Below are 26,178 nucleotides of genomic sequence, written 5' to 3' on the forward strand. Positions count from 1 at the left end.
ATTTATTTTATGAAAAAGAAGAGGGGGAGGGAGAGGGGGGTAATTACCCAGCAAAGAGATTCCTGGTGCCATCAAATGTTCGCTGCTCTCTGCCCCAAGGTTCAGTAATCAAGCCTAAATCTACTTCCACTGAATCCTCCATTTTGCTGCTGTGGTTGTTCCAATGACTGATATTTACAGGAAGATAACTATAAACGGCTCAGAAAAGTATAGGAAAAAATACAATAAACTGGCATGCATGTCAAAGATAAAAAGTAAACATTTGTTTTCCAAAATATAAAAAGGAGCTAATTTCCTTTTGAACCTGGGCCTAGAAATGAGCTAGCTGCATGTGTATGCATATATATCTTTATATAATATATATATATGTTTTTAAAAGATATCACTCTGGTAAAACCTGATGGGGCTGGATGAAGACTGGTTTCAGAGTCCTATGAGAAGGTGATATGGGAGATTTGCTGCTAAAGCATGCCCAGATATGACATCAGCAGAGGAGATTTGCAGTCATCGCAAAAAAATAAAATTAAAAATAGAACAGAAAATAAAAAAATAACGCACTCGACTATGTCAATTAGTGTTTTAATTAATGAAGAGAGTTAACGCTCCTCTTTCATTTGGTTTTCTCCATAGTACATTAAGGCAAACTGCATCTTGACTTGTTGTTCTCCTCAATACGGACCCTAAACCAATAATATGTCATAAAAAAATATTATATATTCCCTTTACAAATCAGTGAAATGTTGAGGGGACTATCTAAAATGTTTAAAAGAACTACAGACGATAAGGAACCGCATTTTAAGATATGAGCATGAGTCAAGTAAGCGGAATAAGGAAAAATGTGTGTGTGGGGGGGATTTACAGGAGTCAAATGTTTCTTCTTTTTAAAAAATAAAAATAAACACTTGTGATAGTAAAACCTGCGTTCTTACATTCAGAAATCACTTTTGCATGAGTATGATTGGAGGAAGACTTTGATTCATTGACCATTCACAAAAAAACACTGACCAACACTTCCTAAGCAGTTATACACCATGATACAGAAATAGAGCATTCAGAGATGTTCTGCCACCAGCTGCAAAAGCAGATCTAGACCTCAGCCACCGCAGGGTGGAACGATTCAGGGTTGCGTACATTCATTTCCCAAGATGGTGCAGCATTGAAGGAAGACAAGTACCACGGTTTTTGTCAAACGCTCAGGTGACTTGCTTTTTCACACCCTTCACGTTCGTATATTACCTAGACCTGTCCGCTGTCTCTAACTCTAAAAATGGTGAAAACAAAAATAAGTTATGATATTTAACAGAAGCAAGTGTGGATTCACTAGATTACTGAGCCTTTTATCAACATGCACGCCAACACAGACACCACATAATTGAATTTTATGAACATAAAATACAAAACCTTCTGGCAGTTCAAGAGTTTTCAAAGAACAGTTTTAAAAAAATAAATCCACTGATAACAAAAAAAGGCTGGTAAGATTAAAAGCAGCAACAAAGTAAAGAAAATACAAAAGAAAAATAAATACAACACCGCCTGCAGGTGAAGAAGAGGTGAGAGGTCAAATTAAGAAATCTGGAAGATGAGAAAGTTCTGTACGCTTCCGTTATCTCTTGCACAGGGATGCCGCAGGTTTTGCTTATAATGGCAACCCATTTAAAAAAAGATAACTGGGGGTCAGAAGCATTGCTTCAGTGTTCTTTGTTCATAGTTCTAGTTTGGTTTATACGGACATCCCTTTCAAAGTCAGTGGAAATACAAGATCTATTCATTATTAATTTAGTTTTTGTCACCTGCACAACCCCACCCGCCCCCCCACCTCCCATTGTGGTATTTCATACAGAAGGAGAAAAAAAAAAAATAAATCTGACATGATGCATTTTCATTGTTTCTTTTTTTTATCTCTTGTAAAAAGTCTTAGAGAAACAACCAGAACTGCATACAACATTTAAAAAAGGATGTAAAAATGTAAATAAAGGATCAGTCGGAGTCACTGCTGTCTGAGGTGGAACCGCTGGAGCTGCTGCTGCCCGAGTCTGTAGAGCTGCTGCTGCCGCTGAGCCGGGACGGACCTGAGCCTGGCCCAGACCCGCCTTTCTCTACACGGTACAGAAAGAAAAACAGGTTAAATGGAGATGCAATTAAAATTGAAACAATTGTAATGTTGATTCCTATTACACAATAATAGTTTGCATTTGGCGTGTATTAATGTCTTATATGTAAACAGAATTCGTCCATTAAGGCGTTTTAACTGTGTCAACTGTCAAGGAGTCCATGCAGACAGCCTAAGCCACAACCAACTGCTGCCCCCTGCCGTCAGTACTTGAAATAACAGGTAGGCAAAGGTCCAAAGCAAGCAAATGTAAAAACATTATGAAGCTGATATTAAGCTTGTTAGAAATAAATAAATAAAAGCCACACTTGGTATTCTTACTGTTTTGAATTGGAATCAAGCCAGGGACCAGTGGAAGCAATAGAACTGAACTTACGTAAAGGTTTTCTCTGTTTCTTCTGTAAACAGGATTTGACATAGCGCTCCAGCTCTCGTAGGGTGGAGGGCTTGAGCGTCTCAAAGTCGATCTCGATTTCGTCAGGGTTGGAGTCACGCAGCGAGGGCTCTCTGGACTGGATGATGTGAACAACCCTGCCAAGCTTCTCCCCCGGTAACCGGTTGATATCCAGGCTCAGTTGCCGCTTTTCATCATAAGTCATTGGGATCGCGGAGTCTTCGTCGTCAGAATCGTTGCCTGGGCCTCCTCTGGCACCCTTCTTTGGTTGCCTGTTATACGTTTACAGAGTGGGAATGAAAGGACAAACCTTTTTAAAATAAGATAAAAAACTGAAATATTTGATGTTGTCTGAAAAGGCAGAAGACTGACAACCTGCTGCCAGGAGCGGTGCTGTTAGTTTTCCGGGCCGGGCCTTTCTTCGGCTGAGCCTGTTTCATAGGCTGCCCCGTCTTGACCTTTTTGTCATCCTCGGGTTTGGCTTTGTTGTGTTTGTTGTCCTTCTTGTCTTTGTCTTTCCTTTCTTTCTTCTTCTTTGGTTTACTAACAGGGGCCTGCGAGAGAGCAGCGAGCTGCTCATGGACGGCTTTCAGCTGGGGACAGAGGCAGGGATGGGGGAATCAGTGATCTGGCCAAACAAAATAATCTCAGAAAAGGTTCTGTGGTAAATGGTCATGTTGCACTATAAATAATTTAATTTATGGATGAAAAATACTTTAAAACACATACACCCTAATCCCTGGACAGCCCTTACAACTAATGCCAAATAAAAACACTTGTTTCTTTGTTTTTTAGGGTTCCCTGAAGAAAATGGCATTAACATTTTGTTAGCAACTCAATGGCATGAATGTATGAGGTTTGTGCTATAGGACAAACCAAGTGTATTATTACAATTACATAACTTGTTATTGCAGTTTATTATTAGGTTTTAAAATAAACTTTATTTCTGTTTATCAACCTTCTGCAAGGTAAAGTAGTTCCATTCAATGACACAATCCTTTTTGCCCTTTACCAATCTAGGAGGTGTGTCAAGAAATGCTGTGTGATGCTGAAGGGGGGGGGGGGGGGTTGTTCTCCCTGTGTCTGCATGGGTTTCCTCCCACAGTCCAAAAAACACACATTGGTAGGTGGATTGGTGACTCAAAAAAAAAGTTTCTGTATGTGTGAGTGTGTGTCGCCCTGTGAGGGACTGGCGCCCCTCTCCGGGGTGTGTTTCCGCCTTGTGCCCAGTGATTCTAGGTAGGCTCTGGTCCCACCACAACCCTGAATTGGATAATTGGTTTCAGACAACAAATTAATGATTGTGGTCCGATTCCTGGGTGTTATGACGAGAGTGTAGTATAACTTATTTTACCACAGTTAGTTCCGACCCTGCAATGTGATTGGCTGAGATGTCATTACTGCATTTTTAATGCAAAATACATTAAACTTTTTGTAAACAAAAAGAAAATCACACGAAAATAAACAGGAAAATGCTACATCTGTGTGGCTCCTGTGACTGTTTAAATCGAGTCAAAGTGAGTTTTTTTTTTCTCTGTTGTTCTTCAACAGCTCGGCAGGACAGTTCTCGAGTGATACTCCAAAATACTCACTTTTAACTTAAACAGCGAGACCTTGGCATTGTTTAGCACTTTGATTAAACCAATGTTAAAACATGACATTTTATTGACTCTATTCTTTTATCTCTGGTGCTGCCCTGATTTAGGCAGAGAGCAGCTCTGACTAACACAGCATCATTTCCCATCAAAACTGATGCAAAGAGAAACAAGGTTCAACAATTCTGAATAGAGCCAGTTCAAGATTTAGAGTTCACAGAAAAGGATGTGTGAAGGAATGGAACCATTTCACCTGCTGAAGGCTGATATAACATTTTTTCCCCGTCTTCTTTATATTAAAACCTGCAATGACGTAAGATACTGGCACTGTACTGATCTACCTGTGCCAATACCTCACTCCAATAAAGCACTCTCTCTCGTCTATTATTGCTTAATATAGTCCTCCATTTACATTTTTAACAATGCTATAAACTGTTCCTATTTCCTTAACACTGTACAAACCAGAGCACTTTAAATAGACATTATTATTATAATAACAACAAATAGTTTTTTGTGAAAAGACTAAAAATGAAAAGAAGAATCTGGAAAGGAGGGGATAGCAAAGCATAATAGAAATGAAAAGTAAACATTTAAACAGTTCTAGGTTTAGCTTTATTTCCCTTTTAAACCTTCATAGGACAATTAAAAAGGAATGCAGCAAAGCAAAATTTATTTGAACTACTAAAATGCATTTCTCCACCAGCAACTTTAAAATAATCATGTTAGTGTCCTCCACCAACAAAACAGCAACGGTTTAGTCGAGCCTTTTAAACCTCCAATACTGTTTAAGCATACCATCAGCACAAGTACAGCAATACACAGTATTGTATACACACACACATATATATATATAAAAAGTATCTGATGTTTTGCTCAAAATACCACAAGGATCAAACAACACAGTAACATTTTCCTTCTGCCTAAACAGCCCTGTCTAAAATGACCAGTTTCAGCACGTGTTCCTTTAAATGGAAAGAGTCACGGTTCACTCCAACCCAAGTGCACACGACTGAGTAAGTAAAAGTTCTATTTTTTTAAGCCAGTTAATGTTGGATCTCTCGTAAATTTTTTGTTGCCATATTTACTTAGCATTCTTATTTTTCCTTCTCTTTTTTTCCCCTTCACCGTGTTTGCTTTGCTCCATTTATCCTCTTTGTCATGTCACATAATCAGGGATCTAGTGCTGCAACTGAAGAGACTCAGATGAGGCAGCAATTTTTAAATCTATGCTACTTACATATGATGCGCAACAAAACCCAAACACATCATTTAATAAATAACTGTCTGATCTGGCAGCCCCAAAGTAATATGCTAATGCACTGAAAAAGTTATTTTTCCCCCATGTCATCTTTACTGCTGTGGTTTACATGACTACGAATAAGGGACTATACTTAGGAAGTTTTACAAAAGACAGGTTAAAAGTGTAAGACAGAGGTGATGGGAAAGGTATAAACAGAGTTAATAAAAGATAAGAAGTAAGAGACCCAAACAGGGCCTCTGGAGATTTAGATAATCAGACCTTGTTTTGAAACCCACCTGTTCCGCACCCACCTGTTCCTGCAGCTCAGCAAGCCGCGTAGCTCTCTCCTCCTCGGAGTCGGAGCTGTCAGAGGCGGAGGAGTCGCCGCTGCTCTCGCTGCTCGCAGTGCTTTTACTGACCACACCACCCCCCCCAGCACCAACAGGAACAGTTACCTCCACTGGCTCATCTGGCATCTTAGCAAAGCGCATCTCAAATACGTCCTGTAGAGAGACAGAACAGTTATGAAATTATAACCCTTGATCAAAGATGCCTATAATACCAACATGGTATTAGGCCAAGGCCAAAGATAAACAGTGACTTTTGTTACTTACTTGTAGTTTTCTAGCCATGGCTACGACCTCATGATCAGGGGGGTTGTACTTGTAACAATTTGAGAACATTAATCGTACATCTGAAGCAAAGCTCTGTGCATCCTGGTACTCCCGGCTGTCCATCTTTTTCTGAAAAGATAAATAAATAAAAATTCAGTCTTATTGTTGTAGTATATAATCAGACCGACCACCTCTAGTTTTTTTTTTATACATTGAAAAGACGCTTTAGCACTGGGTGGAATAAAGAGGAGTAGTTACGCACTTTGACTGTACTTAAGTCCATAGGATGTTTGATAATGTCATGGTAATCATGTAGTTCAAGTGCCTCTGCATCAACAGGTTTGTAGAAGGGCCATGCATATGCAGCATGCTTTTTGGAGAGCATTTCTTTGAGGATGGTATCACAGTATTTGAGATGTTCCGTCAACCGGCCACGTTTGCCTCCCTGTTGGCCCGCATCACCGTCCTCTATATCCTTCTTAGGAGGTTTGATTGCACGTCCAGTGCTTTCCCTCCGAGAGCCCACCTTGGCCGCCTTGCCTTCGCTCAGAGGGGTAGGGGATTCGCTTCGGCTGGCTGTGATGGCAGACGTAGTAGGGGTTGTGGTGTCAGCTTTTCTCTTTACCCCTTTCTTCTGGGAAACAGAAGAAACCCACAAACATAGGGACAAAGGGACATGGTGGTGAGGTACTGTTACAGACAAAATGTAGAAGTCAAGAGCTTTATATTTTAATCTCTTGGCCCTGGAACTTACTTTGATGAGTGGCTGTGAAGGGGGCATGCCAGGCATGATGGAGGCAGGGGTCGTGTTTTGTACAGGGGGCGTGTTTGCTGTGATGGTGGGCACTGCAGGCGAGATGACTGGCGTCTGGGGGCCTGGAGAGGTGGCACCTGGAAATGCTGAAGTGGGGGAGCCAGAAGACACGGCTCCCTCTTGCTGACCTGCATTTAGTGGACAGCAATTTACAACATGAAGATCTATTATCATGATCAACTTCATGAGACAAAGACAAACACACATTAGTGACTTCACAGCAACCTTTTTTCTATGCTGATTTTTCATTTTATCAGCTCCACACAAACATTGAGATATGCACCGATCGGCCATACCATTACAACAACCTCCCTGTTTCTAAACACTGACTTTGTACTTCTACAATTAGAGAGGGTAGTCCATTTGTTGCTAAGAATGTTCCACCACCCAAACCATACCTGTTTAAATGGAGCGATAGCAGAAACAAGCAGGCGGTCATAAGGTTGTGAGTGATGGGTTTATGACTTATATATTATGCAGGTAAACCCTTTTTGGAGTAGGTAACAGTTGTCCGTCAACTGAGGAAAAAGTCCTGCCCCAGAAAATTAAAACGTTTTAGTTTAATCACAAGATTTAATAGATATTTCCACATATGAACGCTGAAGAAACTCCAGAGTATCAGATCTGGAAATGTCCTGGGGTGGTGTTTCGCACGTGCAGCGCACAGCGTGAGATTTTCTGCGACAGATACTTAAGGTGTGGAGGGGCACCTGTGCAGCAGAGCATTAGCAGCTTCGTTCTCACATGCACTGACTAAGTCTGTGTAATGCCAGAGACAATGTGAAAGGTGTTTGCTTTCATGCATAGACCTCCGGAACATTTCTGGGCTACAGTGTATATGTGAAAGGGGTTTGAGTACAAATATTGATAGAAAAGCTAATCTGAATATTAGATGTAATGACAAGCAATTGTTCTAACATTCCAAAAGTATTTAAAGACTTTTTCTCTGCCCATCAATTATCATCTCTCATACATATATAAAAAACACGGCAATTTTACCTGGTGCTGATTTGCGACCCTTGGCCTTAGGGACCGGAGGGAGCAACTCCACTTCTTCCTGAGGCATCAAGGCCACCTTCTGCAGGAAAATCTTCTCCAAGGCTTGAGCCATTAAAACAATGTCATCTGTTGGCTAACCAGTAGAAGGAAAAACGCAGAGACAGATCTGTATGTGAGTTTATCACACATCAGAAATTACATTTTCTGAAAATGATCAGCTCCTTAAAAAATGCTTATGAACCTAAACGTAACAGGGAGCTAGGAAAAGGAAGAGACGGGGAAGAAAGTCGACTCACCTTGTTGTAAATGTAGCAGTTGGTAAACATTGTGTTGAAGTCTTGCATGCACTCACTGGCACTCCAGTAGTACACGTTCTCCAATCTTTTCTTGATGGTACCCATATCCATTGGATTCTTTATTATTTTGTGATAGTCCTACCAGACCAACACACACTTACACTAAATACACAGCTTAAAAGAATTCAAAATGTGCACACTCAAAAATGAACAGTTTATCTGGAAAACACAAAGATTTAAACCAATTGCAAATATTTTAAAAGCATGTAAACAGAAAGATCTTCAGTAAAACATTCATTATTTATACAGTGGTCTAGAACAGAACATCAAACATCTGCCAGAAACCAAGTGAACATTTGGAAATACAAAAATAGATAGGCCAGATAATGCAGCCTGGCTGCCATAATTGTAAAAGCACTCACCGGAAGCCCAAGCTTGACTGCATCAACAGGCTGGTAGAAAGGCCATGCGAACTGATGCCTCCACAGTGTCTTAACCACTACATTTTGCATGTATTGTAGCTGATTTGTCTTTCGGCCGGGTTTATTTGTGTTTGTTACCTCAGGAGGTGGTGGGTTACCAGTCTGAGGAGGGGCTGAAGTAGCTGAGGTGACATCCGACATATCGATTGAAGAACAGGCTGCTTGTTTGCTCTGCACAAGAGTTCAACTTATATATTTTGCAATGGACACTTGCACTGCTTTCCTTGAATTAGCCGAGAGGGACTACATCCCATTGCAGGGTTTGACCTTGTAACCTACGTGGAAACGGAGAAATAAAAGAAAAATGCATCATGTAGTTTTATGTATTTATTCTAAATGACATGAAAACGCCCCATAGCAAGTCACTCATTAAGAAGTGCCCCTGTATGCCATGCAAAGCTTTAAAAGTATGGTGACCTAACTGCATTTGTTTTATTCAAACAGTGTTGTCTTCTTATGATTCATGAAATCCAAAAGCCCTCTACTAACCTGGCAGCAAGTGCAATTACATTAGTGATCCAACAGACAACAAAACAGAAAACTAAGACATTCTCTCATTTGATTTATCTTCACACAATATTGACTTTCAAGCAATAATAAGGAAGTTAAGCCCACAGACCTCCAATATCATACATAATGCAGTAATAGTCTCTGAAACTTTAAATGACCAGCATCATGCAAAATACGAAGTCTGCACTTTTACCTTTTGAAAAGAGGAGTTTGATTGTTTTGATGAAGTATTAATTAAGTTCATAGAGTCCATGTGTGGACAACAGTGCAAAAATCAGCTTGCTTCGAAATGATGGCACAAAACATCATAATTAACAATTCCCCTTACATACAAGTGTCTGTAATATCCCTTTGTCCATTCTAAATATTGAACATGGTTTAAAAAGCTTGAGTAAAAGTAGATTATAACTGTTTTGAGTAACACTACCATCAAAGTGATAGAAACAGTGGGTAATAAAATGTGGGAACATAGGCTACAGAATAAGGGGCATTAAATGTATAGAATTGCTATATAAATGTTATTTACAATTACTCGCTGTCTTGACTTTAACAAGTGGCAACATAAGTTAACTGTGTTGAGAAAGCTCACAGTCAACTCCCGCGTAAACAGCAAGTCTAGCCTTAAAAGACTCAGATGAAGAAATGCTAAAGTCTAAAGGAACAATAAAACCAACATCTCTTTTACTAAAGTTAGAAACCAAAAATCAAAGTTGTAAAAGATACACACCAGTGTTCGCGGTGGAGGGAAACAGTTAGCCGGCTATTTAGCTTAGCTTTGCCAACAAATAGCTTTAAAGTTGCTAACTAGCTTAGCACACAAGCTAACGCTAACAACATTCATCAAAAAGATGGCGGGCACATTTATCTAAAGGCAGCCATATCGCAAACAAACGCAATCATTTTTAGCTTATAAATATCCTACTCATTTATCTCCATTCGCCTAAATGCTGTCAAATTACCCGTTCCACCTTAAACAGCGCAGTAGTTAACGTTAACGTTCCATTCTGGCGCCAGAACGTAACGTTAGCTTCTGCACCATTTAAGGTGGACAGGAATATTCGAATACTAAGACTAATAAAAATGAGAAAATAAAGATTCGAGACCAAACACTTCTCCAATAAAAGGCACATGGCGGCAAAAGGGGCATAACCTGGTCCGTATCTCGTCGTGAAAGCGAGTCAGTGTCATTAAAGCGGACTATCGTATTGTTTGCTGCACAGATGAAGCTTTGTTGAAAACAATGCTCGCTAACTTACAACTATATACCGTTACTAAACGATATAGAGAAAGCGAAAAGGCGCGCCTATCATCAGTTCACATTCTCGCCATTTCCGTGACCTGTAAATCACTTCTAAATAAATAGAAAACAAATAAAATAGCAGATATATTACTTTTCTCGAGCTCCGAGGGCCGATAGCTGCTGCTGCTGCTGCTGCTCTTATTTGGAGGCGGCAGCATACGGAGCTTTCTACGCATGCGCCTTGGCGCCTTCCTTCACCTCCGCTGTGTTGACTTTTTTTTTTTTTTTGCAAACGCCTTTCCTTGCAATTGGACTCTATTGAGTTCTTACACACGGAGCCACAGGCTCAAAAAAAAAAACCTTCCCTCAATTCAACAAGTCGTTACCAATTTCAACAATGTATTGTCCCTCTATTTAACTTACAATTTATTTATATACATTTTATATTCTAATTTCTTCTACATTTATATTCTAATTGCCATTTTATATTTTGTTTATCTACATTTCTATTTTTTGTTGTCTTATTTTTATATTTTACTCTTGTTTGTGGAACAGCTACCAGATGCCTTGAATTTCCCCCTGAGAAATATAATAAACTATCTATCTATCTATCTACAAATGTCTATATTTCACTTAAAGAGACCCCTCAGTTTAGATTAGCTCCCAGTATAATATTGTTGCCTACTGTCAAATTGATCAATTTTCTCTCCCAGCACTTAAAATAAACTTTTATTTTAAAAGGGAAACTTTTACTAAAATCTTCAACTTATCTTCTAGTTGACAATTAACCCCCTAAACAATTCATTTCAGTTCATTTAAATTGTACATATTTTGCAGTACTGAGCCCAGATTAGCAATGACAGAGGCCCTGGTCTCTCTATTATAAGTCAGTGGAGCATTTTTACACAAATCCTGTTTACATCATGGTTACATCCAGTTACCGTTAACAGCACAAATACACTTTAAATTGCAGTGTCTCTCTCCCTCACCCCCTCCGTACTTATGGTTTTGTATTGTCTTGTATTGTACTGTAGGGACATTGTTTTGTATATTCTTAGCCATATCTTTTGCACTTTAATGTGTATGCACTTTTTTTTTTTTGTTATGTTTGCACTAGCTTTGCACTAGTTGCACTTTAATGTTGTGTATTGTTTTATGTAGCACCTTGGTCCTGGAGGAACGTTATTTCGTTTCACTGTGTACTGTAAACACTGTATACTGCTAAAATGACAATAAATTTCTTGAACTTGAACTTGAAGCATCACAATGATTTTAAAGCTGTAATTATAAGGTAAAACATTATGCAGTGTTCCTTTAAATTATTATGTTTTTGTAGATGTTTCCATATATGGACTAAATAATCTGATGAATTAAACCTTTACATATGTAAAGAAGCCCTGTGAAGGACTGGCGTCCCCTCCAGGGTGTATTCCCGCCTTGCGCCCGATGATTCCAGGTAGGCTCTGGACCCCCCACGACCCTAAATTGGATAAGCGGTTACAGATAATGGATGGATGGATATGTAAAGAAAATAAAGTTATTTATAAAGTTATAGAAGTGTTTTCCCCCTATCTCTGATGAGTGCAATTTAAATTAGTGCAAACCCTTCTACCACAGTAGTACCCTGAAAAAGTCAAAGTCAATTGTCCTTCCATATAAAGCATTTTAGTTAAACACACAATTCGTGTGCCTCGTTTTAAAACAATTAAACACCTCACATTTGAGATAAAATGTTTCTAATACATGCAGTTCAGTTAACTATACAGTTTGTTTGTTTTTTTGACTGTTTGCAAACACTATTTCTATTCTATTTCTAAGTCGGAAGGATGATGAAAGCTATGTTAGTGTCTATACCTTTAAAATCCTCTTTGAGTAATTGATTAAGCCCATAAAAAATAATTTCTGCTCATCAAATACTTGCTGTTTAAAAACATTTATATAAGCATATAAATATACATAAGCATCTATGAATATAACAAAACAGAAATTAACGTGTTTAATCTGCAAGAAGGAACAGATACAACAAGAAAATTCGGACAGCACTTTATGAATTATACAGGTGATGAAATATAAGAGATGTGACCAAGCATAAAGCAATCCAATTGCTGTCATCAGCTTGACAATTAAATTAGACAATCATCTATTCCTTCATTAAAAAAAAAAATAATAATAATAATAAAAATAATAAAACAAACTGGGCGGCACGGTGGTGCAGCAGGTGGTCACACAGCTCCAGGGACCTGGAGGTTGTGGGTTCAATTCCCGCTCCGGGTGACTGTCTGTGAGGAGTGTGGTGTGTTCTCCCTGTGTCTGCGTGGGTTTCCTCCGGGTGACTGTCTGTGAGGAGTGTGGTGTGTTCTCCCCGTGTCTGCGTGGGTTTCCTCCGGGTGACTGTCTGTGAGGAGTGTGGTGTGTTCTCCCCGTGTCTGCGTGGGTTTCCTCCGGGTGACTGTCTGTGAGGAGTGTGGTGTGTTCTCCCCGTGTCTGCGTGGGTTTCCTCCGGGTGACTGTCTGTGAGGAGTGTGGTGTGTTCTCCCCGTGTCTGCGTGGGTTTCCTCCGGGTGACTGTCTGTGAGGAGTGTGGTGTGTTCTCCCCGTGTCTGCGTGGGTTTCCTCCGGGTGACTGTCTGTGAGGAGTGTGGTGTGTTCTCCCCGTGTCTGCGTGGGTTTCCTCCGGGTGACTGTCTGTGAGGAGTGTGGTGTGTTCTCCCCGTGTCTGCGTGGGTTTCCTCCGGGTGACTGTCTGTGAGGAGTGTGGTGTGTTCTCCCCGTGTCTGCGTGGGTTTCCTCCGGGTGACTGTCTGTGAGGAGTGTGGTGTGTTCTCCCCGTGTCTGCGTGGGTTTCCTCCGGGTGACTGTCTGTGAGGAGTGTGGTGTGTTCTCCCCGTGTCTGCGTGGGTTTCCTCCGGGTGACTGTCTGTGAGGAGTGTGGTGTGTTCTCCCCGTGTCTGCGTGGGTTTCCTCCGGGTGACTGTCTGTGAGGAGTGTGGTGTGTTCTCCCCGTGTCTGCGTGGGTTTCCTCCGGGTGACTGTCTGTGAGGAGTGTGGTGTGTTCTCCCAGTGTCTGCGTGGGTTTCCTCAGGGTGCTCAGGGTAGGTGGATTGGCGACTCAAAAGTGTCTGTAGGTGTGAGTGTGTGAGTGAATGTGTGTGTTGCCCTGTGAAGGACTGGCGCCCCCTCCAGGGTGTATTCCTGCCTTGCGCCCAATGATTCCAGGTAGGTTCTGGACCCACTGTGACCCTGAACTGGATAAGGGTTACAGATAATGAATGGATGGATGGATGGATGGACTGTCAAACTTTCAAACAAACTGTAATATACTATATAGGTTATGAATTAGTGTATCAGTAAGCAAAGGAATGTACATTTTACACATTTATTAACTTGTAGTTATTATTTTTGTAATTAAACAGAAACGACAAAACCACTGAAATTAAGAATATGGTTCCATTCCACGATTACGTTCCAAATGCGTGATTTTTTATTATTCTTTTATTTGCATTTATCTCAAACCAGCAGAAACGACGTCTAGTAAGTTTGAACCAAATCCTGGGGAGGATTAAATTGTCTTTTGGAGTGAACTACACGGCTTTGCTAAAATAGTCCTTTCATGCTTGCCGTTGTGATTTTTCTCCGTTCCTCCATCGTGGCGCTGCTGTGTGGGGGTGTAATGCAAATGACACCATGCTCCCTACATAGTACATTACATATTGCTTAAAAATCAAGTCTGCATGAACAAGCAGTGCCTCATATGTCACACATGAAGTTATTTGGACTGATAGACATGTGCACAACTGCCTACCACGGTACTAGTATTTACAGTAGTGCACTGTTGGGACCAGAAAGCAGAATTGCATAACTCTAATAGCGCGCTACGTAGGGGATATGGGTGTATTTGGGATGCGAACTCTCTCCATGATGCCACATTTCCCCGCCTGAGCCTTCAGCAGCTCTCCTCCATCAAATACGGTTCACTCAATGTAAACACAAAACGTGGTGTTATTTGTCCATGTTTATGCGTCTAAAGCCTTCCGGGAGACGTTCTGTGGATCTCTACAGGTTCAGTAAGCAGCTCTCTTGCGCACAGAGAGCTGAGACGAACGGAGAGGTTAGTTCTATATGTTTTTGTTTGAATGGAGCTGCAGAGAGAAAGAAAAAAAAACAACCAGAGACTTGGCTAATGTTAGCGAGTCCGTTCAATTTGATTTAAAACGGGCCGGCGAATAGGGAACAGGGTCAGCGTAACGTTTTCTTATAAACTGTAGTCTTAACATCACACCGAATTACACTAAATACGACGAATAAGGCGTGGTGTTTTAGCCTTAGCACAATATAAATGTAGCTAACGTTAACACGCTAACGGTTTAAAATACACGAAGATGAAGCTCTGTTCTGACTTTGTTTGATCCATTTTAAGTGGTTCTAATGTCATACTAAGAATTTGAATAAGTTAGATGCTTGAAAGGCTTGTGTGAAATAGAAAATAATTTTCCGTTCCACCTTTAATGGTCCTGCGGTTGCATTACCGCTGTGGTATTTTAAGGTGGAACGGCGCATTCGACAGAGCAACGGTCGCCTTTAGCGTGTAGCTAAAGAGAGGTATCGATTTCTAACTGGAACCTGAACGTGAATCGTGCTTTAATTGCCAGGGCACAGCGGTACAACGAAATTACCTTCGCGTTTAACCCATTCACGGCGGTGAACACACACACTAGTGCAACAAGGGGCTAGTGAACACATACCTTGAGCGGCGGGCAGCCATCCCAAGCACCCTGGGAGAAGGAGGGGGATGGTTACATTGCCGTGAATGTTGTAGGAGGAGAAAGCGCTGTTCATTCACTTCACTGTCCTTATTTTTGCTGCAAGTCGAGGCAATCTCACTGGTTACCCCACGGACCCAACACGCTTCTCTACATGTATTCTACATAATTTACTAAACTGGAATTCCAACACTGGTATTTGATCAAACTGCAAAACAACTCACCTCTTTTGTTCTAAATGTATTTTTTTCAGAACATTTTCAAACTTGTTTTTTTAGATATCAAAAATAGTGAAATATATTTAACCAGAAAAATCCCCTAGTGTGACAGGGGGGAAAAAAGGGGTGGGGGAATGAAGGAACAGTGCTTTCTCCTCTCTCAACATCCACAGATTATGCAAGACATCATCCACAGCTTGAGAAAGGCACTCCCTGTGCGTCAAGGTGGCCGCCTGCCCCTCCAGGTTTTGTTTTGCCACAAATAACTAGTGTGTAGCCCATGGATGGGTAAAATGATAGTTAAATTGAGTCAAAAGAGTACAAGTTTTGCTGTACTGTTCTGTCAAAAGATAAAAGCATGTTCATTTATGTTATTTGTCAGATATGTTCACGACCCGCTCAGAATCTTGTTGTACATAAGTGTATACATTCATTGTATTTTGGTACGTAACACCATGCATATTAATCATGTGAAATGCTCCTAAATGTCAGCTGACATAGACATGTTGTAGTGTGTGTTCAGACACAGTAGTGCAGTGCTGCTGGAGTTTTTAAATCATAATCCACCAATCAAAAATATCCAGGAAACAGCCTCATTGGGGCAGTGTCTAGTGGACAACGGTGAAGGACTAGAGCAGGGGTGCCCACATTTTTTGGGGGGCTTGTGGTCTGCTTTTTCTGCGGGACGGTTCATTGTGATATATCTTTTAAAAAATCCTATGTGGTCTATATTGATATCAGCATTATGGGGAAAATAACTGAGAAATCACACTATCCTCATTCTGATGATGCACATTGGATGATCAGCCAAGATTCTTTAGTTTGGACAGTAGCTGCCGGTGCCAAATCTCAAGCAGGCTTCCAAGTGATCGTCAGTGAGGGTGGTCCAGTATTTAGACTTAATAATGTTCATGTGGGAAAAGGCTGATTCACATAAGTAGCTTGATTAAAAAAAATGCTGTCAAATGTACAGCACGTTTTCTTCATTCATTCATTCATTATCTGTAACCCTTATCCAGTTCAGGGTCATGGTGGGTCCAGAGCCTACCTGGAATCATTGGGCGCAAGGCGGGAATACACCCTGGAGGGGGCGCCAGTCCTTCACAGGGCAACACAGACACACACACACATCCCTACGGACACTTTTGAGTCGCCAGTCCACCTACCAACGCGTGTTTTTGCACCGTGGGAGGAAACCGGAGCACCCAGAGGAAACCCACGTGGACACGGGGAGAACACACAACACTCCACACCACACTCCTCACAGACAGTCACCCGGAGCGGGAATCGAACCCACAACCTCCAGGTCCCTGGAGCTGTGTGACTGCGACACCTACCTGCTGCACCACCGTGCCGCCCAGCACATTTTCTTATATTTGGATAATTTTCTTCAGCTCACACTTCAGCTCAGTCAATCATGTCGACAATATCAGAGGGAGTAAGAAAGTGGTCAAATTTGATTTCCTGTTTAAATGTAATGCACATTTTAGTGAGGAGCAATCACCTAAAGTGCACAGTGCCATTGACTGGTATATTACGATCAATGCATTGGGTGCCCCTAGAGTAGAGGATGACCAACACAAACTGTGCTGCAACATATGAGCTACTTACTCTAATGTGTCGACCAAGGTATGATTGTCTGGTAGAGTGGGCACAATGTTTTTAATCTCCAGCAGCACAGCTGTATTTTGTCAACTTGTACCAGCAAAAAACACCAATACCACATCAGTGTTGTCTCAGTGTGCTGAAAATGATCCACCACCCAAACCATACCTGCTCTGTGGTGGTACTGTAGGGGTCCTGAGCATTGAAGTACAGGATAAAAAGGGGGTGAGAAAGTATGCAGAGAAACAGATGGATTACAGTCTGTAATTGTAGAACTGTGAAGTGCCCCTGTTTGGTCAGTGGAGCTGATAAAATGTAAAATGAATGTAGATACAAGAAAAGTGTACCTAATTAAGCTGACAGTGAGTGAAAATCTAACATAGAGTTCATGCATATACATTAAAAATCACTTACTCTTTGTAGTTCTTGTTACAATGCACCATCTGTAAACGAGAATGTCCATGAGTTTTAGAATCAACAAATCATATACCTTTATCAGCTCATTTCCTACGTCATATTGCCCTTGTCTATTATTTTAAAGTCAGCTCCTTTATAAAAAGATCTGAATAACTTTCGGGCGCTCGTGTTTTTATTTTGTAGTCTTGCTGAGGCAGAACCTACTTTTCTTCTCTTTAATCCACTCCCTGCTACGTGGTCACTATGGCAACTGAAGAGAAGAAGCCAGAAACTGAAGCATCCAAAACACAGACATCATCCAATGCATCTGCCAGTCAGAGCAAGGTGAGGAACATCTTTAAACGATCTGACGTTCTGCACAAGAGAGATTTCACTTTCGCAGTCAAATAGCTCTGGGGTTATTGCTTTGAGTGTGGTATCATGTGGAAGAATTACAGAAGGATAATAGATTTATAGAAACATCAGGGTTTTATTACAAATGCAGATTAATTTTGTTGAGTTTGTTCGATAACTTGTGGGTTAATTGTTTCTGAAGAATTTTCAAAAAGTTAATTTCCTTCCTTTTTCCCCCCAGTGCAAATAACAGAAATATTGTTTAGCCTAGTGTTTCTGATTTCCAATGATGGCACACATACCACTGCTCACTGCATTTTGTTTTAATATTTCATCCTGATTTAGTCAGCACCTGTGAAGCCAAACTACACCTTGAAGTTCACATTAGCTGGCCATACAAAAGCGGTCTCATCGGTCAAGTTTAGCCCGAGTGGAGAATGGCTCGCCAGCTCATGTAAGTAGTTTTGTGCCAACACCACACAACACAATAAAACTGGTTCTGCTTAGAGCTTGTTTATTAGAGCTATTTATTTATTTGTTTTTTAAACTTATCTTATTTTAACCTTTTTAGGCATACTTGTAATTTTGCCTATAGCTTGTTATTTTTATTTACTTTTTAACTTCTTTTTGGGAATACGTCTGGGCTGTAGAAAAATCACGAAGTAATTTAAGTGTTGATCATTTCCCTTAACCCCGCCCCCGTCTTTAGATTTTGGGACTACTTCCGAATGAGAGAACTTGGTTTACCCTAACTTAACTGATTAAAGGATCCCTAAAAACATAAATGATGTTAAAAACAACATCACACTTTCACATAAAATAATGTCACTTGTTAATCAAGAGCATGAGGGAAAAATTGGGGATTTCTTTACTGTTGTCACTCTTGCTACACCTTGTAATTATTAAACCTGACTTTGTTTGATTTTCAGCTGCTGATAAACTAATCAAAATATGGGGAGCGTATGATGGGAAGTTTGAGAAGACAATATCTGGGCATAAGCTTGTAAGTTCATTAACGTGTCCAGTTGCGTTTTGACCCAGCATCCAGTAGTTTTCAGTCGAGAAAAACACCCAGTTCAGCTGCATTTTACCAGAAACAGTCAGTATACAGTCTTACCTGTGCTTTTTTTTAAATTTTATTTTATTTATTTACCCACCTCCAGGGAATTTCTGATGTGGCCTGGTCGTCTGACTCCAACCTCCTTGTGTCTGCATCTGATGACAAAACCCTGAAGATCTGGGATGTGAGCTCTGTAAGTCACACTGTGTAGAGCTAACCTGAGACCATATAAGCATCCCACAGTATGAAGCATAGCACCTAGGCTAAATAAATAACAAAGCCCTCCTACAAGATTAAGGAAGGAGCTACATACCTTGCCTCAGATGTCAGCTAACATTGATTCCCTCTTGACTGGGTTTGTTTTTACAGGGAAAATGTTTGAAGACCCTAAAGGGCCACAGCAATTATGTATTCTGCTGTAACTTCAATCCCCAGTCCAATCTCATTGTATCTGGATCGGTAAGTCCATTCCTTCACAGGGCAACACAGACACACACACACACCCACGGACACTTTTGAGTCGGCAATCCACCTACCAACGTGTGTTTTTGGACTGTGGGAGGAAACCGGAGCACCCGGAGGAAACCCACACGGACACAGGGAGAACACACCACACTCCTCACAGACAGTCACCTGGAGGAAACCCACGCAGACACAGGGAGAACACACCACACTCCTCACAGACAGTCACTCGGAGGAAACCCACGCAGACACAGGGAGAACACACCACACTCCTCACAGACAGTCACCCGGAGGAAACCCACGCAGACACAGAGAGAACACACCACACTTCTCACAGACAGTCACCTGGAGGAAACCCACGCAGACACAAGGAGAACACACCACACTCCTCACAGACAGTCACCTGGAGGAAACCAACGCAGACACAGGGAGAACACACCACACTCCTCACAGACATTTCAACAACTTAACAAACAAATTGTCTTGTAAAATTGTAAAATTAACAAATGAATTGGGAAAAGATACTACAACACCTTCACATTATTCATAGTTGGTTTTGGTCATAATTGCATTTGTATTTTGCTTAAATCTGAGGAATATTTATTTTCTGTTAAACAATGCATTAGTTGTAGCTTTAGTTGTAGATTTCCTCAATAATAAAATAAAAATAAATATCCAAACTAATTTCTCTCGTGAAATTTAGCCTAACAATTTACCATTAACTGCCACCATGTCTGGAATGATAGTTCTGAGAGGGGCATAAACAAGTGCTTAGCTCATTTCTCAGTAATTTATTCTTCGAACAAGAATTCTTATGCAAATTAGATTAGAGGCGAAATTAAGCTTGTAATTTATTGTTCAGTAAAATATTTGACCTGAAGAACTCTTATTACTAAATCTATGAACAATATAATCAATAGATCACCTGATTACTGACATAACCTGTAAGTCTTTCACCAATGTATTCTACTGTTCAGTACTACAGTATATTTATAAATGTAACTATGTGTCCATAGTTTGATGAGAGCGTTCGGATATGGGATGTTAAAACGGGGAAGTGTCTGAAGACTTTGCCGGCCCACTCTGACCCAGTATCTGCAGTGAGTATTTACCTCATCCTAACTCACCTGCCTGTGTTCTTCTAGGATTTGTAAGCAAGCTAAAATGCCTACTTTGTTTCAGGTCCATTTTAACAGAGATGGATCTTTGATTGTTTCCAGCAGCTATGATGGACTTTGGTAAGTAAACTTGAAATGGAGTAAACCCTCCATTTGTCTTAGAATCATGTTATATAAGTATTTAAATTCTCAGCATACTTCTTGTAAAGATGCTGGTCGCTTGGCTATAACTTACAATGTGAAATAATTGTGGAGAAAACAACAACTGTGTCTCACACACACACAGCAGATGCTGACGCTCTGTGAAACAAATCCTGTGATCGGTCGCCAGGCACAACAATAACCTGAACATATGCAAGCTTGTGAATGTGGTTTGAGTTTTGCCCAACCCTCTCCAATTTTGTGTCCACAAGAAGTATTCAGAGGCCTTAAGTATATTTATATTTACATACTAATATAAGATACTGATATAGGATCTGAACCGGACATTGACTTTTTCTCCTGCCAGCCCCCTAGTGCCAATCTGGGTAATGACAGGAAGAGCACATGCATGCACAGAGAGTCATGCTGTGCCCCACAGGCACTGCCCCATGCCTAAAGCACAAAGATCATTTGCTGTGGTGTCTGACATGGAACATGGCCATGGTGTACATTGCACCTGTTGAAAAGACAACCCTGGAAAACACCTATACCTGATTCTCCATTTTTAATTTTAGTTTTCAGTTTCAGTACAAGTTCATATGTGAAAATACAGGAATGGGAATATGGGAATCCCTGGTAGTATGGACACTTAGTTGGAATCATTTCGAAAGAGAAAACTAAGAACCTAATCTCCTTCAGTGCTGTGGCTCAAATTAAACTTATTTGTACTTTTCCACTGCGCGGGTCCGGCTCTACTTGAGTCCTCTTGGCTGTTTTTTGGCCTGAACGTGGCTCCGTGCCCTAGTTCTCACAGATTAGTTTTGCTTTTTGCGCATTCAGCTTTTGTTGGAGATTTTTGTCGGCCATCAGTCCAAGGAAAACACCTCTTCAAAACACCTTGAGGTAATGTTACAAGCTGCGGCCGTGAGTCTGGTAAATTCGCTGTAAAACCTGCTGTAATTTAAGAGATTTTACAAGCAGCGAGTTTGTGCTGGAGCTCTGCGGTTCATGGTGATTGACATGTCTCTCTGGCCAGTCAACGTTCTGTAGGGTTTACACATCACTATTTAGTACCTACTCTGAGCAGTTGGAACCCAGGGGACTGAAGGTAACAGATTTCGCCAGTGGAAAAGCTAAATCCGAGTTGCGTAGGTTCCATGCAGTGGAAAAGCGCCATTAGCTTCTGGTTTGATAGCTCTGTCATCTGTTACATGAATTTACAGTCAGTTCTTAATAGGTGGAGTCTTCAGTGAAGGAAAAAAGATTAAATACAGCATAAATAGAAGTATTTATTATTGACTTTAGTTGATTTTTAAGGGGGCATAAAGATGTTATAAAGTGATATTAAAGGATATTTAAATTACATGTTCCCAAGTTTTTAAAAAATATATATATTATTTGTAACAATAATGCTGTTAGGGACAAATGCACATAAATACTTATTAATGTTTTTACAGCCGTATCTGGGACACAGCATCAGGCCAGTGCCTTAAAACACTCATTGGTAAGTCTCTAATAAGACATGCCATTGAAAATGGTCTTGTCTTTAAAGTATGAACTCACTCACTGGAGTAATTCTGATGGTGTGATTTGCAACATCTTAACGGTGCATGTATTTCATAGATGATGACAACCCTCCTGTGTCCTTTGTGAAGTTTTCCCCCAACGGCAAATACATTCTGGCTGCCACACTGGATAAGTGAGTAAAAACCCTCCTGCTGCTCTGAGCTGCTAATGCAACTGTTAGCACTTGATTGATTGTTAAAAACCTGAATAGATATTAGTAGAATTAATAATAGCATTATTATGGTTAAATATTTGTGTTCAGTGTTGTTGAAGGAATGTTTTCGTTTCAGTTGATTTTTAAATGTTGTTTTTGTTTGTTTCAGTACCCTGAAGCTTTGGGACTACAGCAAAGGAAAGGTGAGGATTGTTCATCTGGGACAAACCAAAAAACAGAACACCCTAGTTATGGGGAATTAAAGATATGTACTGTTTGTGGGCTGGTTTATTTATTTATATTTTTGGCTATGAATTCCATCTGATAGGACTATAGTGGAAATAAGCCACAGCAATTTCCCATAAAATTGAAGCCACCTGCACTGAATACAACAGAAAAACAAAACATTCCTAGCTTTTTGTAAATACCTGATTAATAATAGTTTCTGCTTGATGACACTTGGTGTGACTGTTATTTAACGTAGGTTCTGTTTAATCAAAAAGTGATATGTCATTTATAATGTGAAGGTTAATTTGATCTTACTTCATCACTTATTTCACTTTCCTCTAGTGCTTGAAAACATACACCGGTCATAAAAATGAGAAGTACTGCATATTTGCAAATTTCTCCGTCACAGGTGGCAAGGTAAGCCCTTTTGACTTTTCAGAATTTATTTCAGGTTTGGAACTTGAATGCAAGAGTATGCACACCCTTTTGAGTTTTATGAAGACAACAAAAGCTGACCATTTTATAACACTTTAAGACTGCTGTCGACCATTTAGGCTGGAACTTGAACATACAATTCATTCATTCATTCATTATCTGTAAGTGCTTATCCAGTTCAGGGTCACGGTGGGTCCAGAGCCTACCTGGAATCATTGGGTGCAAGGCAGGAATACACCCTGGAGGGGGCGCCAGTCCTTCACAGGTCAACACACACACACACACACACACATTCACATCTACGGACACTTTTGAGTCGCCAATTCACCTACCAATGTGTGTTTTTGGACTTTGGGAGGAAACCGGAGCACCCGGAGGAATCCCACGCAGACACAGGGAGAACACACCACACTCCTCACAGACAGTCACCCGGAGGAAACCCACGCAGACACAGGGAGAACACACCACACTCCTCACAGACAGCCACCCGGAGGAAACCCAAGCAGACCCAGGGAGAACACACCACACTCCTCACAGACAGCCACCCGGAGGAAACCCACGCAGACACGGCGAGAACACACCACACTCCTCACAGACAGTCACGCGGAGCGGGAATGGAACCCACAACCTCCAGGCCCCTGGAGCTGTGTGACCTGCTGCGCCGTTTGTGATCATATACAATTCCCTGATTGTTATAACACTGTCATGTTTTCACTTTATGCCTGGAATATAGATTTCAGTTGTAAACGTTTGTAACATTAAGCATTACATAATATTTTCTCTTTCAGTGGATTGTGTCTGGCTCAGAAGACAACATGGTTTACATCTGGAACTTGCAGACTAAGGAGATCGTACAGAAACTACAGGGTCACACAGGTAAAGAAAATATACCGCTACACAGTTCTGGCTGAATATACACGATCGTCCAGTACAGACATCGTTTAAGAAACGTTTTGGACAGTATCTGAATATCCCTCTAATACAGTGATATTTTCTCGTGTTCTAGATGTGGTGATCTCAACTGCTTGCCACCCCACAGAAAACATCATTGCATCAGCAGCATTAGAAAATGACAAGACCATCAAACTGTGGAAAAGCGACTGCTAAGCTGGAATATATGCTTAAGCAGGCTAATTTTATTATTGTATTATTATTTTTTCTTTTTCTTTTTTAATTTTGTACTTTTCATTTCGGGGAAGAAGGACTTTTATCATCAGAAAGATGAGGCCAGGCTGTCCTTGGTGGGGATAGCTTGATCTTGGTTGAAAAGGTAGATGATAGTATAAGCACATGTCCAGAGCACCCAACACACCACTCCTTTTTAATTGTGTCTGTGCACTAACAGTCTCCACTCACATTGTCTCTCTCTGCCTTACCCCAAACACGAGCTGGATGTCTGCTTCTTTTTCAACAGTTACACCCCCAAAGCTCCCCACTCGTATTTTCCAGCAAAACCTTCAAACTTTGGTCTTTTAGATCTAGGCAGCTTTGACTGAACCCACTGCTCTGGTAGCTTTAGATTCTCACTCATTTTTTTAGAATGACACTAGTCTTGTGTTGATTTTGTATATTAACAGAAGCCTTGGGTGCATTTTGTTCCTGCAGATGAAATCGTCTGCTTGCTGTTTATTTTTGTTTGTTGTGCAACTGCATAAAAGCCATTCTGTAGAGTTTCCAGAGGTTATTACATCCACTACACAAATGGATCTTAAAGTCTAAGGGGAATTAAAAAAAGCAGTGACAGGCATTTTCTACTACCTATCTCTCCTTAGTATTTAGATGCCAGTGGTGACAGAAGGTGATAGGATGCTTGCCTCGTGGTGCTTCATGTGTTAAAGTACAGTTAGTTAACTCATCCCTTATCCAATGTATGTTTTACAGGTGCCAATAATGAATGGCTGAGGCGGCGCACCAGGCAACTGACTATGTTCCGTCGTAGCTACAGCCGGATGTTTTAATTGTCCGTGTCTCTCTGAGTATGGTTTTGTCACGGGTTTTGAGATGCATTGTAAAAGGTTGTTTTTGTCCTCACTTGAGAGGATTTTGTACTTTTTGATAGCTGGTATCACACCAGTCAAAATCAAACAAAGATTAACGGCATTGAGCAGTTTATTTCAAGCTGGTTTTATATTTGAATGGTTCAGTGTTTAACTATGTTTTCAACATTGACAGCAATTCCTTGAAAAAGAGTAGATGTTTGTTGCTGCTGAGGTATTGCCTGAAGGTATTCAGTCTGCTTTTGTGCTTTCAGACCTGATGATCGTGAGAATCCCCTTGGTAAACATTTAAACTCTATACTGAATTAACGTAGGCATGCAGCTTACAAATACAAACGTTTATCGGTAAAACTGCTGCCCATGACTAAGGGAAGGTAGTTGAAATATAGGACATTATCAGATTATTTCACATAGAATTCTAGCACCACTAATTTTTTTTTTTTTTTTTTTTTTGTTAAATGGGGAATTTCACACCAATCCACTGAACGAATGCCTTTATTTACACCTCAATGGTTAAATGATGCAAAACATATGATAAATGAATGAAATTTCAAATTCAAAGTCTTTAAGAAAACATGAAAGCTGCCTCCTCCCTGTTGTTAATAAAATACATTTACGCAAGGTTTACAACTCTGTATAAGGTCCACGGTGATGCTTATATAGCTACAGTTGCAACAGAACTATGTGACCACATGGAAAGGTTGTGGTTAACGTGGGATAATGAAAGCTACGTTATCTGTACATACTTACAGCTTCTCAGTTAATCTCTATTTCTGTCCGGTGATCTTAACTGTGTCTCCAGTAGCTGGTACTGTGGTTGTTTGAGTTATTTCCCTGCTTTAAAAAGGCCAGAGTTGGCATTAACCCAACTTTTTTCTTTTTTGCTCTCTCTCTCCCTCACCCTCTCCCTTTGTATTTTCTTGAATTTCAGTGCACTGCAGTGATGAAAAGGGCTGCATGGGAAAACTGCATCTGTATTGCATTTAGTCACTCTGGACATGACCTGTGACTCAATAAAGATTTTTTTCCCCTTTTTTAAAGTGACCAGAATACAGTAGGTCCATTCTATTAACAGTGTAATTATCTCAGGAGTGTGTGTGTGTGTGTGTGTTAGGTACCTCCCTCGATGGACGTCTTGTTTGCTTAAGAGTTCTTTGAAAAGATTTCTAAAGTGTTTGTTTCCTTTGGCGTCAGTAATAGCTGCTACTGTTCTGTCAAGGCTTTAGATCAGGTGTTAGAACACTGCTGTGAAGACTTTGTCTGTGGTTGTCCACAGGGGATGGTGACCTTGGCTTATGTGGAGCCACTCCATACCAGTCCAGTTCATTTCATGTTAGTCCATGAAGATTACACGAGCAGTGTGTGCACAGTGTGAAAGTCCATGATGGGC

At 40.6% G+C, this 26,178-nt stretch overlaps 2 protein-coding genes across 9 annotated transcripts; one reads left to right on the forward strand and one right to left on the reverse strand.

Moving 5' to 3' along the window:
- On the reverse strand, positions 1 to 15,055 carry brd3a (bromodomain containing 3a). 5 transcript variants are annotated; one of them, XM_066645137.1, is made up of 11 exons: positions 10,446 to 10,573; positions 8,485 to 8,819; positions 8,063 to 8,200; positions 7,767 to 7,899; positions 6,708 to 6,895; positions 6,216 to 6,587; positions 5,954 to 6,082; positions 5,651 to 5,842; positions 2,880 to 3,097; positions 2,487 to 2,776; positions 1 to 2,096 (listed from the first exon to the last, which is right to left on the reverse strand). In XM_066645137.1, the coding sequence occupies exons 2-11, from the start codon at positions 8,683 to 8,685 to the stop codon at positions 1,978 to 1,980; spliced, it is 1,980 nt and encodes a 659-aa protein (XP_066501234.1). In that variant the 5' UTR covers positions 8,686 to 8,819; positions 10,446 to 10,573; the 3' UTR covers positions 1 to 1,977. The 5 variants fall into 5 exon arrangements, with proteins under 5 accessions (XP_066501234.1, XP_066501232.1, XP_066501233.1 ...); XM_066645135.1 differs by lacking the exon at positions 10,446 to 10,573 and adding an exon at positions 15,037 to 15,055 and having other exon boundaries at positions 2 to 2,096; positions 5,636 to 5,842; XM_066645136.1 differs by having other exon boundaries at positions 2 to 2,096; positions 5,636 to 5,842; positions 6,216 to 6,584.
- wdr5 (WD repeat domain 5) lies at positions 13,800 to 26,178 on the forward strand. 4 transcript variants are annotated; one of them, XR_010795434.1, is made up of 15 exons: positions 13,800 to 14,402; positions 17,478 to 17,618; positions 17,973 to 18,081; positions 18,557 to 18,630; positions 18,791 to 18,880; positions 19,057 to 19,146; positions 20,166 to 20,249; positions 20,332 to 20,387; positions 21,866 to 21,912; positions 22,032 to 22,107; positions 22,298 to 22,331; positions 22,699 to 22,773; positions 23,580 to 23,667; positions 23,798 to 24,061; positions 25,720 to 26,178. XR_010795434.1 is itself a non-coding variant. In XM_066645138.1 (14 exons), exons 2-14 carry the CDS (start codon positions 17,538 to 17,540, stop codon positions 23,896 to 23,898), a joined length of 1,005 nt encoding a protein of 334 aa, XP_066501235.1. In that variant the 5' UTR covers positions 13,800 to 14,402; positions 17,478 to 17,537; the 3' UTR covers positions 23,899 to 26,173. The 4 variants fall into 4 exon arrangements, 2 of the variants coding, with proteins under 2 accessions (XP_066501235.1, XP_066501236.1); XR_010795433.1 differs by having other exon boundaries at positions 24,673 to 26,175; XM_066645138.1 differs by having other exon boundaries at positions 23,798 to 26,173.

Source organism: Hoplias malabaricus, chromosome 15 (assembly GCF_029633855.1).
Source record: "Hoplias malabaricus isolate fHopMal1 chromosome 15, fHopMal1.hap1, whole genome shotgun sequence".
Classification (NCBI taxonomy): domain Eukaryota; kingdom Metazoa; phylum Chordata; class Actinopteri; order Characiformes; family Erythrinidae; genus Hoplias; species Hoplias malabaricus.